The following is a 15,375-nucleotide window of genomic DNA, read 5'->3' on the forward strand; positions in this document are numbered from 1 at the left end:
GTTCCGACGCAACGTTTGCTGGCCGCTTATGCTGCCCATGTTTTTAGCTTGCCCGGGCATCCAAATTATCGTGTCCTGTTCCCGCAGTCAGTCGTCCATCTGCCAGCCCGTCGGCCCCGGTCGGGTTGTCCGATCGCCGTACGCATCAAGGAGCTTCTCTGCGGGCTTGGGTTTTTCCCAGTTCCACCTCCTTTCCGGGCGCCTCTGCGTACACCCCCGTGGTGTGTTCCTCGCCCTTGCCTTCGGCTCGACTTGGCACAGGGCTCGAAGGACTCGGTCCCTCCAGAGGCCTTCCGCCGCCGCTTTTATTCCATCCTGGCCACGTATCAGGGCTCTGGAATTGTTTACACCGACGGTTCGATGGTTGCTGGTCGTGTCGGGTATGCGCTAACTCTAGGGGACCATTCCGAACAACGGTCCTTGGCGGCTGGCTGCAGCGTTTACACTGCTGAGCTAGTCGCCATCTTTCGTGCCCTAGAGTATATCCGCTCCTGCTCAGGTGAGTCCTTCGTTATCTGTAGCGATTCCCTGAGCGGTTTACGAGCTCTCGACCAGTGTTTTCCTCGTTCTCGTCTGGTGATGGCTATCCATGAGTCCCTGCATACTCTTGCGCGTTGCGGCCGCTTTGTGGTCTTTGTGTGGACCCCCGGTCATGTCGGTATCCCGGGCAATGAACATGTTGACCGCCTGGCGAAAGAGGCCACGAGTAAACAGTCTCTGGACGTTGGCCTCCCAGAGACTGATTTGCGGGCAGTCCTCCGCCGAAAAGTTTTTGCGCTTTGGGACGCTGAATGGCGCAATCGGATCATGCCCAATAAACTCCGTGCCATCAAGGAGACGACGACTGTGTGGCGGTCATCCCTGCGAGCCAACCGCAGGGACTCTGTCGTCCTTCGTCGGCTCTGCATTGGCCACTCCCACCTGACACACAGTTATTTACTGCGCCGGGAGGACCCTCCTATATGTCGCTGCGGGGCGGCTTTGACAGTGGTCCACATTTTGTTGGCCTGCCCCCTTTTAGCTGTGGTCAGGCAGACATTTGCGCTGCCTGATACGCTCCCTGCCCTCTTATGTGATGACCCTGGTCTGGCTGACTTAGTTTTCCGTTTTATTCGGGCAGGGGGTTTTTATTATTTACTCTGAGTGTTTGTTCTGTTCTTTTGTGTTGATTCTGGCCATTGGCCTACGATTTTACGCTGAGTTTTTAATGTGTTCTCGGTGGTTGGCTTTTCCTTTTTATCTCTATGGTCGGCCAACCACTGTCACACTCTGTGTGATTTTAATTTGTTTCGTCTGATCTCTGTAGGAGTATTTCTTGTCCTGTGTCGTCTGACGTCTTTCCTGTTTTTTTAATTCTCTTTGGGTGGTTTTACTTTTTTTGGAAAAAGGGACCGATGACCATCGCAGTCTGGTCCCTTTAATCCCCCCCAAACCAACCAACCAATTGAGAAGGCTATCTACACTTACAGTGAAAATGTGCTTAATTCATTAGACAAAAAAATTGCAGGCAACTGGCATATTTTGTGATCTGTCAAAGGCATTTGACTGTGTAAATCACAATATCCTTTTAAGTAAACTAGAATATTATAGTGTAACAGGAAATGCTGCAAAATGGTTCAAATCTTATATCTGTGGCAGGAAACAAAGGGTGTTATTAGGAAAGAGACATGTATCAAGCTATCAGGCATCATCCAACTGGGAACTAATTACATGTGGGGTCCCACAAGGTTCCATTTTGGGGCCCTTACTTTTTCTTGTGTATATCAATGATCTTTCATCAGTAACATTACCAGATGCCAAGTTTGTTTTGTTTGCCGATGATACAAACATTGCAATAAATAGCAAATCAAGTGTAGTCTTAGAAAGATCAGCCAATAAAATATTTGTGGACATTAATCACTGGTTCCTAGCCAATTCTTTGTCACTAAACTTTGAAAAAACACACTACATGCAGTTCAGAACTTGTAAGGGATGTCCCAAGAGTATATGTCTAACATACGATGACAAGAAGATAGATGAAGTGGACAGTGTTAAATTCTTGGGATTACAGCTTGATAATAAATTCAACTGGGAGGAGCACACCACAGAACTGCTGAAGCGTCTTAACAAATCTCTGTTTGCAATGCGAATTTTGTCAGACATAGGGGATATAAAAATGAAAAAGCTGGCTACTATGCTTACTTTCATTCCATAATGTCATATGGGATTATTTTTTGGGGTAATTCATCAAGCCAAGCTAAAGTTTTCCGGGCACAAAAACGTGCAGTAAGAGTTATATGTGGTGTGAACTCAAGAACCTCCTGCAGAAGCCTGTTTAGGGAACTAGGGATACTAACTACTGCTTCCCAATATATTTATTCCTTAATGAAATTTGTCATTAAAAATATATCACTTTTTCAAACCAACAGCTCAATTCATGGAATCAATACTAGAAATAAGAATAATCTTCACAAGGATTTAAAGTCACTTAGTCTTGTACAAAAAGGTGTGCATTATTCAGGAACACACATTTTCAATAACTTGCCAGCAGCCATAAAAAGCTTAACAACCAATGAAATTCAGTTTAAGAGAAGCCTAAAGGATTTATTGGTGACCAACTCCTTCTACTCCATTGATGAATTTCTTAGTAAAACCAACTGATTTGTGTATAAGTACAACATAACTTATGCACCATTTCAGTGCAGTAATGTGTTCATTGTAAATAAGTATTACAGTAGTTGTATTACATGTTTATTACCTTATAAATAAATAAAAAACTTTTTTATTTTGAATTCAGTGCATTAGTATTTGTAAAATGACTCTTAGTGTTCATTAAAAAATGACGATCATTCCAATTGGGACCTGTGGAATGGTACATTAGCTTATTTGTTTTAGTTGTAAGTATTTGTCATGTATTGTTGTTTTTCTGACATGTTCCACATCCTGGAGGACCACCTCACTACGGATCAATTGGAATGAAAGTAAATCTAATCTAATCTAACAAGCTGTGGGGCTTTGCCAGCACCTGCCTGTAGAATTAAATTATGGAGAGCTCATCATAGAGCCATTTTTCTTACAAACTAAAAACTGGGTGACAGTACAGAACTCTGCTTTTCTCTGTCACTGACCTCTTCTTACCTGCTGCTCTTAATAGCACTCCGCATCCATCATAATAATAATAATAATAATAATAATAATAATAATAATAATAATAATAATAATATCCTGATTGGGTTGATACAGACTGATCTGCAGCACAAACCATAGCATTGGTTAGGTTGCAAAATGCCAGTTTGTGTGTTGATGAAGCCAAGAAGTTCGAATATGAATCAAAGGTTGTGGTAATAGACTGATGTGTTGAGTACAGTGATACCTATGACTACTCTATATTTAAAAAAAAACAACTTGTTTATAAATAACTAAAAATGAAAAGCAGCATTACGCAATAGACAAATCTGCAGTGAATATTTTGGTGCATATTTTGTACATTTGTCCTACATCAGCTATGGAAAAGCTATGGAAGGGGGGGGGGCTACTGTGTAACTTTTTCCAAATATTGTAATTACTTTTTTGCAATTAGAACTCCCTAATGTGAATTCATGTACCTGAAATAGTAATGCCTAAAAGAAATCTGTCCAAATGGATGCATAGCAGTATACTCAACATCTACAGCCAGCCAGCTTTCTGTGTTTTGAGCAGTAGAACATTGTCCAGAACAAAGGGGTTAACTTTTTCAGTGATTTTTCTATGGAATCTTATTAATAGTCTTTTGAAATACGTAACAGCTTTACACTGTAGTCTTACTGTACTTAAAGGAGAAGTGTCTAATGGGAACCATGTGTCCTGGACACACATTAAGGATGCAGGAACTAAGTGAATTCATTGTTTTAAATCTTTGAGAGTTGCTACGTGAACTTTCATGCATCTTTTGGCTTTACAGAGTGATTGTATTATGTCACCTGTCACTACCTGGTATAAGGATGGAAAGGATAATAGGACTGCTAAATAAGGACTTTCGTTAATCACATTTTTGATAGCTTTTTATGTCTTAATAAAACCTGTGTCCATTACTTCTATCATCATGCGATTTAGACCAAAAAGTAATTTCTGGTCTCTTTGTGTGCTATCTGAAAGATACTTGATCACTTTGCTATAGTAACCTTAACAAAGCAGGTGTAGAATAGTTAAAAGTGTGTGTGCACGTGGGTGTCAGCATGCATTTTTTTAATACCCTTGTTTTAACTTCCTCTTTCAATAGGATAAATACAAACGTGCACTTGCTGATGGAGAGAATCTCAGGAGAAGAATGATGAAGCAGATAGAAGATGCGAAATTGTTTGGCATCCAGAGCTTCTGTAAAGACTTACTTGAGGTATGTGTAGAGAGTTTGTGTTTCAAGATGCTGTTCAGTGCCTTGTATCTTTTTGATATGCAGCTCAGTAATGACAAATAATGTGTGGGATGCTTTTACTTGTATACTGCATAGTTTTGTCAAGTTGTAGGTAAAACAGATTTATGGAAAGGGTATTTCGCTATGCACAGCTGTCAGTTGGGCCACAGTGGCTGGATATGTTGGCTGTGTGTGTGTGTGTGTGTGTGTGTGTGTGTGTGTGTGTGTGTGTAAAACAGATTTATGGAAAGGATATTTCGCTATGCACAGCTGTCAGTTGGGCCACAGTGGCTGGAGGTATCTTTTTGATATGCAGCTCAGTAATGACAAATAATGTGTGGGATGCTTTTACTTGTATACTGCATAGTTTTGTCAAGTTATAGGTAAAACAGATTTATGGAAAGGATATTTCGCTATGCACAGCTGTCAGTTGGGCCACAGTGGCTGGAGGTGTTGGCGCTGTGTGTGTGTGTGTGTGTGTGTGTGTGTGTGTGTGTGTGTGTGTGTGTGTATTTCTGAAGAAGGGCTTTTGGCCAAAAGCTTAGATGTTCAGCAGTCTTCTCATTATGCCTGTGTGTGACTCAACATCTCCTCTATGTGGTGAGTAGCAGTCTATCCTTTTCATAATACTGCTGTTATTCCATCCAGGACTTTCCATTATCTGGCAAACAAACCTGACATAATTAAGTTGGCTGACACAATGACTTACATGTAATGGTAATTAAGTAGATGAATACTAATATGTGATGTCCCTGGTAAAAGTTAAGAGTGAGTACTTGCTGTTTGGTGTTTTGTGAAGCAGTGTTGATAGCACACATTGAGAGGTATGGTGCCTATCCACAAGGTATGTCCACAGCTGGTTTTAAATAACCAGTAAGACAATAGAAGTTATCTGTATCATACTTACCGATGAATTGCTACTATGGTATCTTGTCTCATGATTGAAGTATGACCTAATGATATGCATTGTATTTTTTTTTTTTTTTAATGGCAGCAAGCAGCTTGATTTTAGTCATCCAAGTTAAACTCATAACTTACCAAATCATGCACCATTGTAGTTGCAAAATTAAAAATTAGTTGCTGTTCATGTGACTGACACATTCTACTTCCATTCACTAGTATTCTGATTGACTAATTCCTTCGTGTGTCGTTCCTATGGGTGCTTAGGATATGCTACCATCAATTAGAACTGCAAAGCACTGAAGGTATAGCCAAAAATAAGGTGAATTTTTTTCACATTTGAAAGATTATGAGATGATTTAGTAAATTAAAAATGTGAATGAAAGTAAAGTAGTGTTGTATATTTAAAACCAGTATTTGGTGAAGCTGCCAGATGCCTTAATAATAGTTAATAACAGCCTCTTGACACTGCAGTTTTAGGTTGCTTACCTCAGAGTCTAAAGTTTGGTAATATTAACTACTGGATGACCCATGAGTGAGGTGCTGACTGTCAAAGTTGGGCAATATTTCAGGCTAATGAAGTAGGAAAGGAACTATTGCTACTTGTCTAAATTAAAGTCTGTACTACACTTGAAGGAGCTTTGTTCTGTTGTACTGCAGCTTCAGTAGTGTACTGAACAAAGTGAACCACATTTATTTGTAAATCTTTGGTGATGGAGAGTTCTTGTTGAGAGTACCCATGGTCAGAAACACGCAAGGATATCTATAGCATTCTGTCTAATCATGGTGGGCTTCAATTTGGTATGGTGCTGTATATGGTACTGTAAAGTGACTCACATGTGTGTGACAGTTCTGAATTGTTTGAGCACTGATTTTATTTAGTAATGTAGTCTGAGAACGAAGTTTTTCGCGGCGGCACTTATGTATAAAATATTCTCGGTATTCTTGCCGCGTCAGTTCTAGATAAAATCTCGAGCTTTCGACGATTACCTCCATCGTCATCGTCAGGAGCTGACTGTCTCTACTGCTGCTATGGTAGCCTCTATATAGCCCGAAGACGGCTTCTGATTGGTCGGCTTCTGATTGGTTGGCGATTACGTGCTGCTGTCTCAGACGGTGTCACTGTGTGCGCCGGTGGCGCCACCGCTTCCGTTTAAACGTAAACCTTGGAAGGAACGCCTCTGCTGCTTCTCTGCATCAAGCGCTCGTTTCCACGCACAGCTCAGATGGTATCCGCTATCGCGGTTAAAGTTCTTTTGGCTCATTCTGATTTCAACAGCCTCCTTAATAACCGAATCCCAGTACGTGGAGGCATGGGACAGAATTTTAGTTTCATCGAACAATATTTTGTGTTTGTTCGTGAGGCTGTGCTCCGCAATTGCCGATTTCTCAAGCTCTCTATTTTTAATGTGGCGTTGGTGTTCTGCGCAGCGTTCGGAAACGGTACGAATAGTCTGACCTATATAATTGCTTCCACACTCACAGGGTATATTATAAACACCGGGGACCCTGAGGTCGAGATTGTCCTTAACAGGGCGCATCATCTCCTTAATTCTCTTAGGAGGACGAAAAATCGGTCTAATACCACGTCTACGCAGGACTCTTCCTATTTTGCTGGAAATTGCGCCACAAAAAGGAAGAACCGCAATTGGTGTATCATCCTGTGAGGTTGCAGCATTATCACGTTTCCTTCTTTTGGAGAACGTTGCATTTATATCGCGTGCACTATAGCCGTTCTTTCGGAACACGTTCTTTAGGTGATTAATCTCGAACCTTAAGTGGTCCTCGTCAGAAACAGTTTTGGCTCTATATACCAACGTGTTCAAAACGGCTCTCTTCTGAGCAGGGTGATGGAAACTCTGTGCGTTCAGGTATAAATCGGTATGCGTCGGCTTACGGTATACAGAGTGGCCAAGACGTCCGTCCGTCTGTCGTTGTACTAAAACGTCTAAGAAAGGCAGTCTCCCTTCCTTCTCCATCTCGACAGTGAACTGGATGTTCGAATGGATGCTGTTCATGTGTTCAATGAATTCTTTAAGAGCTTCTTCGCCGTGTGGCCAGATCATAAATGTATCGTCAACGTAACGATAAAATAAGGACGGACGGAGGGGAGCCGAATTTAGTGCACGTTCTTCAAAATTCTCCATAAAAAAGTTAGCCAGTGATGGAGACAACGGAGAGCCCATTGCCATACCGTCTGTCATTTCATAAAATTTATTACCATACAAGAAGTAGGTGGTCGTCATCACGTGCCGGAACAATTTTATAGTTTCAGGAGGAAAAAGATCCGCCAGCATTTTCAAAGTGTCCTCCACAGGAACTTTTGTGAACAGCGACACCACCGTGTGGCCGGTGTGAACATCACATCAAAAACTCCCAGATGTTCATTGAGAAAATCAAAGATATTAGAGTTGGTCCAAATGACATTTTAGTCAGCCTGGATGTGGTGTCGCTGTTCACAAAAGTTCCTGTGGAGGACACTTTGAAAATGCTGGCGGATCTTTTTCCTCCTGAAACTATAAAATTGTTCCGGCACGTGATGACGACCACCTACTTCTTGTATGGTAATAAATTTTATGAAATGACAGACGGTATGGCAATGGGCTCTCCGTTGTCTCCATCACTGGCTAACTTTTTTATGGAGAATTTTGAAGAACGTGCACTAAATTCGGCTCCCCTCCGTCCGTCCTTATTTTATCGTTACGTTGACGATACATTTATGATCTGGCCACACGGCGAAGAAGCTCTTAAAGAATTCATTGAACACATGAACAGCATCCATTCGAACATCCAGTTCACTGTCGAGATGGAGAAGGAAGGGAGACTGCCTTTCTTAGACGTTTTAGTACAACGACAGACGGACGGACGTCTTGGCCACTCTGTATACCGTAAGCCGACGCATACCGATTTATACCTGAACGCACAGAGTTTCCATCACCCTGCTCAGAAGAGAGCCGTTTTGAACACGTTGGTATATAGAGCCAAAACTGTTTCTGACGAGGACCACTTAAGGTTCGAGATTAATCACCTAAAGAACGTGTTCCGAAAGAACGGCTATAGTGCACGCGATATAAAGGCAGCGTTCTCCAAAAGAAGGAAACGTGATAATGCTGCAACCTCACAGGATGATACACCAATTGCGGTTCTTCCTTTTTGTGGCGCAATTTCCAGCAAAATAGGAAGAGTCCTGCGTAGACGTGGTATTAGACCGATTTTTCGTCCTCCTAAGAGAATTAAGGAGATGATGCGCCCTGTTAAGGACAATCTCGACCTCAGGGTCCCCGGTGTTTATAATATACCCTGTGAGTGTGGAAGCAATTATATAGGTCAGACTATTCGTACCGTTTCCGAACGCTGCGCAGAACACCAACGCCACATTAAAAATAGAGAGCTTGAGAAATCGGCAATTGCGGAGCACAGCCTCACGAACAAACACAAAATATTGTTCGATGAAACTAAAATTCTGTCCCATGCCTCCACGTACTGGGATTCGGTTATTAAGGAGGCTGTTGAAATCAGAATGAGCCAAAAGAACTTTAACCGCGATAGCGGATACCATCTGAGCTGTGCGTGGAAACGAGCGCTTGATGCAGAGAAGCAGCAGAGGCGTTCCTTCCAAGGTTTACGTTTAAACGGAAGCGGTGGCGCCACCGGCGCACACAGTGACACCGTCTGAGACAGCAGCACGTAATCGCCAACCAATCAGAAGCCGACCAATCAGAAGCCGTCTTCGGGCTATATAGAGGCTACCATAGCAGCAGTAGAGACAGTCAGCTCCTGACGATGACAATGGAGGTAATCGTCGAAAGCTCGAGATTTTATCTAGAACTGACGCGGCAAGAATACCGAGAATATTTTATACACAGTAATGTAGTCTGTATGTTCGTACACTGATGGCGATGGAAAGATGATCCAGTCTGCCATTAATATCTTAGTAGACGTGAGGGAATATCAGTTTGGATTCTGGAGAAATGTAGTAATACACATAACAATAATAACCCAGCAACTTCCTTAGAAGATAGACTAAGTAAAGACAAATCTATGTTTATAGCATTCATAAATTTAGAAAAGTCTTTTGATGATGATGATGATGATGACTGAAATACTCTGAAGTTGTGAAGTTAGCTGGGATAACATATTTGGAGTGGAAGGCTATGTGCAACTTTTACAGAAATTAGATTGCAGTTATGAGTTGAAGTACATTAAAGGAAAGCAGTAGTTAAGGAATAGTGAGATGGGGCTGTAGCCTGTCTGCACATTGAGCAACCAGTATAGGACATTGAGCAAGCAGTAAAGGAAACGGAGAAATTTCAAAAGGGAATTAAAAGTTCATGTAGAAAATATAAACCTTTGGGGTTTCAATGATGATGTAACTCTGTCAGATGGCAAAGGACTTGAAAGATCTGTTGAACAGAACACCACCGTCTTGGAAAGAGGGTTGTACGATCAACAAAAGTGAGACAAGGGTAATGGAATATAATTGAATTAAATCAAGTGAAGTTGAGGGAATTAGATTAGTAAATGACGTGCTAAAAGTAGTAGAGGAGATTGTTATTTGCGAGGAGATGTGTTCTTTCGGTGGCAGTTAAAGTAACAATGGCTGAAGTAGACAAGATATAAATTGCAGACAAGCAATAGCAAAAAACATAGTTCTGGGAAAAAGAAATTTGTTAACATTGAGTGAGTGTAAATTAAAATGTTAGAAATTCTTTTTGAAGGTATTTGTCTGGAGTGTAACCCTGTACAAAAGTGAAAATGTGGATGATAAACAGATCAGTCAAGAAGAGAATTGAAGCTTTTGAAACTTCTGCTTAGGGTACAACTCATTTGAAGCAAAGGTTACATTCTGTAATACAAATTATGAACATTTTACACAACATTTTTATTGACTTGTGAAGTTTGATAACATTTGTGTTGTTTCTTTTTGGTGTAAAATTTCATTAACAGTACTATAGATACCTTAAATCACTGTGACTCAGTAAGTGGTCAACTGTTTAATTATAGTTTGTGATAAATGGCTCAACTTCAAATATGACACTATGCAGATTTACATTTTTATTGAGTACACTATTAGGTATTACTTTTTTCATAAAATATTTGTGTATACTCTTTCCAATATCAACAGTTTCTACAGCCCTTGTAACAAAAAGAAAATGAACCGTAAAGCATTAAGTTGACAAAGGAAAAGGACTTCCATGAATCAGAAATAAAGTACCACACATATAATCAGTATGTGCTTCATTTATAAAAGATTGATTAGCTGGGAGACACACATGCAGAAGTATACCTGTATTTCTCAAATCTCAAGGGATCCATTGTCTCCCGGGAACATAAGTTGTATCTGTACAACATTACAAGATCTCTCCTAGCTGTTATTCCATCATAAAGGTATTAAAGAGATCTTGTTCTCATGATTTGGTAAATTTATATTAATCCTGTGCTCAGATATCTTTCGTGCCATCAGTTGACCTAATGAAAAGAAGTTGTGTACAGGCTAGTGTGTACTTTGTCTGTGTGGTGTTTAAATTGTTTATGAATCATATTTTTTGAGGAGGAGATTGGTACCAGTCCAGCATTTGCTGAAACAGATATAGAAAATCACTTTTAAATCAATCTCAATGTGCCTGATTACTTGACAAACAGTTGTTAACCTGCCATGTGAATGTGATCCTGAGCTGGTCTGCTTCCCTGTCATGCATGCTGCGTTTGTAGCTGTACTAGCAGATCTCCTGAAAACTATACTGTCAAAATACTTACGCATTTGAGTCATCTATTCTTTGTGGCCGTAAATATATTGCGTATAAACACAAGTGTTCATACTAAAAATGATTCGCTGGTATGACAACGTGCTGCATTTGCTTTTTAAGTTTCAAATACAGCAGGTCTATTTCACATAAATATTTTGTGCTTTGTTAGTAATGACCTTTGCTCATCAGATTGTTTGCTTCCTGGCATTATAAGGTTTACTCGTTCTGTTGAAGTTAAGTCATTATGTATTTCTCAAATATCTTTTCCGTCTTGCTCATGGGACGATATGTGTAGAGACTGTGTTTGAAGTTTTGGCCATGAAAGCATTGATTTTAACTAGTGATAATTGTTGGATGAATTTGTTGGATTAAACAACTATAAATGGAAATTGTGTATGAAATTTCTCATGTATGAGCATTTTTAATTCTTGCAGGTTGCTGATGTGTTGGGGAAGGCAACAGAAAGTGTACCAAAGGAAGAAATTAAAGACACAAATCCTCATCTGAAGAGTTTATACGAAGGTCTTAAAATGACAGAAGTTCAGTTACACAAGGTGTGTGTGTATGTATATATATATTTTGTTTTGTAATCTTAAATAATTTACAGTCTTTATTTTAACTTTCTACATAGTTGCAGAGCAGTTTTTCTACCTGGGATTCTTTGTGCTGAGAAAAACTGGTAGAGAGGAAAAATGACTTTTTAATTGATTCAGCTAGATGTAAATTAACAGTGCAATACAGCAAACTGAGTTTTATTGTTGAAAAAATTAGAATTCATTGCGAGACAAGGTGAGTGCGAGGGGAACAGGGAGGGAAATGACTAGTAGTGGTACAGGGTACCCTCTGGTATGCACCATATGATAGCTTGCACAGTGTGAATGTAGATACGTTAGAAGTCAAGGAATGATGAAGTGGAATATCAGTGACACATTAGTGATGATAGCTAAAGAAAATATTGGACAGGAGCACCAAAAACAAGGAACTGAAAAATTAATTTGTTCATTGCTGCCATTTTGCCAGCAACTATGTTATGTATTTTTTTTTTTTTTTTCAAAATAAAAGCAGCCATCAGCTACACTAATGTAATATTTTATTGCAGTTAACTGGCTTTGACAGATTAATGTATCGTATTCAGAAGTTCAGTACTGGCTTATAATATGGATAAGCAGAGGTCAATTGTCTGATACTCATTTGAAGTCTGCTTATCCATGCTATAAGCCAGTATTTAGCTTCTGAAGATTACAGTTTAATCTGTTGAAATCAGTTAAATACAATAAAATGTTCCAACTGTGCAGGTATTGTCTGACTTTATTTTGGGGGAAAAAACTAGAAAATGTGGTCCATGAACTGGATACCTAAAGAGGCAAAGAGAAGAAAAAATATACACAGTATAACCCCAATTTTATTTTTGCAGAGTTTACCTTTTTCCCGTTTACAACACTTTTTAATTGGTTAGTTGCTTCAAATTCTCTTTGTTCAGAATGATAATTTCCACCCACTTTTAGGTTATCATGATTGTAAATTTCTCACAGTTTACAATTAATGAAACAATGTTAAGGGGAGGAGAGAAAAAAGTGTAATTGAGATATAACAATATTGACAAGGCATTGACTTTCCAGTGGGGTTTGCAAATGTTATGCAGCAAAATTACTTGTGCTCTGGACTCTCTGGCGTTGAAATGGTAGAAGTTGTTTCAAAAATTGGAAGTATTCATACTGCAAATGCTTTGTCTCCCTACACGAGCCATTTAACAAAACTGTTGTAGCTTAGTGATTGTGTTATCAAATGAAGTGTCAGTTTGGGATGAAGCTCAATATTAGTCTGAATTGAGGGAAAGTTGGCAACAATAAACAAAAGCTATGGCAGTGTGGATGATATACAAACTACCTCCAAAACTCTTGCAAAAAATATATACATGGGAATTGTTGGAATATTATTTCAGGTGGGGGAGGGGAGAAGTTGACTTTCATTATTTGATTTGCAGAGAGATATTATAACATTATGAGGAGGTATTGAATAGGATTGGGGAGAGGAGAAGTTTGTGGCACAACTTGACAAGAAGAAGGGATCGATTGGTAGGACATGTTCTGAGGCATCAAGGGATCACAAATTTAGCATTGGAGGGCAGCGTGGAGGGTAAAAATTGTAGAGGGAGACCAAGAGATGAATACACCAAGCAGATTCAGAAGGATGTAGGTTGCAGTAGGTACTGGGAGATGATGAAGCTTGCACAGGATAGAGTAGCATGGAGAGCTGCATCAAACCAGTCTCAGGACTGAAGACAACAACAACAACAACATTATAACATGGTGTATGGCATATGGTGTGTCTTTTTGTTTTTAAATTTTAACTATTTCTAGAATGATGGTTAGGTAGGGAGCTCAGAGCAAAGCCCAAATAATTTAGATACAGTCATAACTGTTGCACACATTCGGCACTTTTTTAGAAATACTTCTTAATTTCTGAGGTCTTACGATGGAACCTGACAGCCCAGTTAAATTTTCACTGTACATTCCACATTAAATTAAGTCCTACAGACTTACATGTGTAATGCCATTGTGTATCTACATATGTATGTACAGTCAACATCTTGATAACATTACTGGAACATATTCCTGCCATTGGGTCTGCTATGTTATGTAACCAGCTAAAATCACCACTTGCCAATCGCTGTTCTGTATTTCACATATTTTTTTTAAAAAACTTTTATTAGTGTACGATATAGTAAGTACACCCAGGTCTCACATTTCTTTCAGTCTTCTGCTCATTTTTTATATAGTCATCAACACTTTCAAATGTTGTTACGGCGTAGAAAGCCATTTGGAAAAAAAATAGACAGAAATTATTTAAAAAACTTTAATTCTATATTAGTCCCCTGAAAAGAATATAAAAAGGTGTTGCACTGTAGCAGAAAAGAGGTAGGTGGTTATTTGAAGAAGAATTTTAAGCATTATGTTGAAGTTAGGTGGCTGTTAGAAATGACCACCATTTTGCAGAGAAAGTTCTTGTTTGATAAATCGGAGTGCACTATTACCAGGCGGAAAAATCCATATTACTTACACTATCTGATAAAAAATACCTGGCCACCTATTAATGGACAGTAATATGAGGTGTATTCACCCTCTGCATTTGTAGCGACTTGAACTCTATTTGAGGTGCTTTCAATGGGGTGTCTGAATGTCTATGAAGGAATGGCAGCCTATCACTCCTCAAGAACCAGCTGTAGAAGGTAGCTATGTCAGACGCTGGGGTTTGTAGCTAAGTCGAGATTCTAACTCATCCCAAAGGTGTTCCATCATGTTTGAGTCAGGACTGGGCAGGCCAGTCCATTTAAAGAACATTATTGCCCACGAAGCATTGTCCCACAAATGCTGCATTATGTCAGGGTGGATAATTGTGCTGATACAATTAATCATCATCTCCTGTCTGGTCCTCTACTATATGCAGTACACAGTTCTATAAAATGTGTTCGTATCCTTTGGCATTTAACGTTTTCTTAGCATAGCAAGGGAATCACATCGAAATCACAAAAAACATCCCTATACAGTAATGTCACCACCTATTTCCTTCACTGTTGGCACTACACATTACAGCAGGTAACATTCAACAGGCGTTTGCCAAACCCAAACACTTCTATCAGGTCGCCACAGGGTATAGGATGATTCGTCATTCCAAATCACTCATTTCCTGTCATCCATCGCATTGAGCTTTGCTTAGCATGGCTACAAAAATGTGTGGCTTATGAGGAGCTAATCGACCATTGTTTTCCATTCATTTGAACTCCTTGTGCAAATTTCCTGTGCCAGCTGGACTGCTGGTAGCACTTACGAACTTGTGAGTCGTCCTGATTTCATGAGATTTTTTTACAACCATCCTCTGGTGTGCTTGACAGTCCCTTTTGCTAGTATATGAAATCTGCTGGGTCTCGGTTTAGCTGTGGTTATTACTTTGCATTTCTTCTCCACACACATCACCAACAGTCAATTTTGGTACCTTCAGAAGGTTTGAAATGCTTATGATGGATTTATCACATCCAATGACTAGTTCATATTTGCAATCACTTAGTTCTGACTGACCCTTTCTACTGTTCCTGCTTCTTTGCTGACAACCCGTACGTCTCCGCCTTCATATATGATGGCAGGTCTGCCTGACATCTGGTGGTCAGTTTTGTCTTGCATAGGGATGGGTTGGATACTTTTGGTCAGATAGTGTACGTGGTAAAACAAATACTGTGATCTGTCTTGCAGAACACGATACCCTATTGCAAAATAATGGCAGATACATAGGGTGCCAGCCACATGACTGTTGCAGTTGGACATGTGCTCTGAGTGCTTCCAAAGATCCAGAAATTTGCTTCTA

The 15,375-nt window shown here is 39.9% G+C and overlaps 1 protein-coding gene across 1 annotated transcript in view; it reads left to right on the forward strand.

The window, feature by feature from the left end:
* LOC126176937 (grpE protein homolog, mitochondrial-like) overlaps positions 1-15,375 on the forward strand; it is a 56,244-nt gene that overhangs the window by 26,374 nt on the left and 14,495 nt on the right. Inside the window, exons 3-4 of the mRNA XM_049924133.1 lie at positions 4,238-4,351; positions 11,451-11,570. Of these exons, the coding sequence (XP_049780090.1) occupies positions 4,238-4,351; positions 11,451-11,570 (234 nt within the window). The remainder of the gene's footprint in view (positions 1-4,237; positions 4,352-11,450; positions 11,571-15,375) is intronic.

Source organism: Schistocerca cancellata, chromosome 3, assembly GCF_023864275.1.
Source record: "Schistocerca cancellata isolate TAMUIC-IGC-003103 chromosome 3, iqSchCanc2.1, whole genome shotgun sequence".
NCBI lineage: Eukaryota > Metazoa > Arthropoda > Insecta > Orthoptera > Acrididae > Schistocerca > Schistocerca cancellata.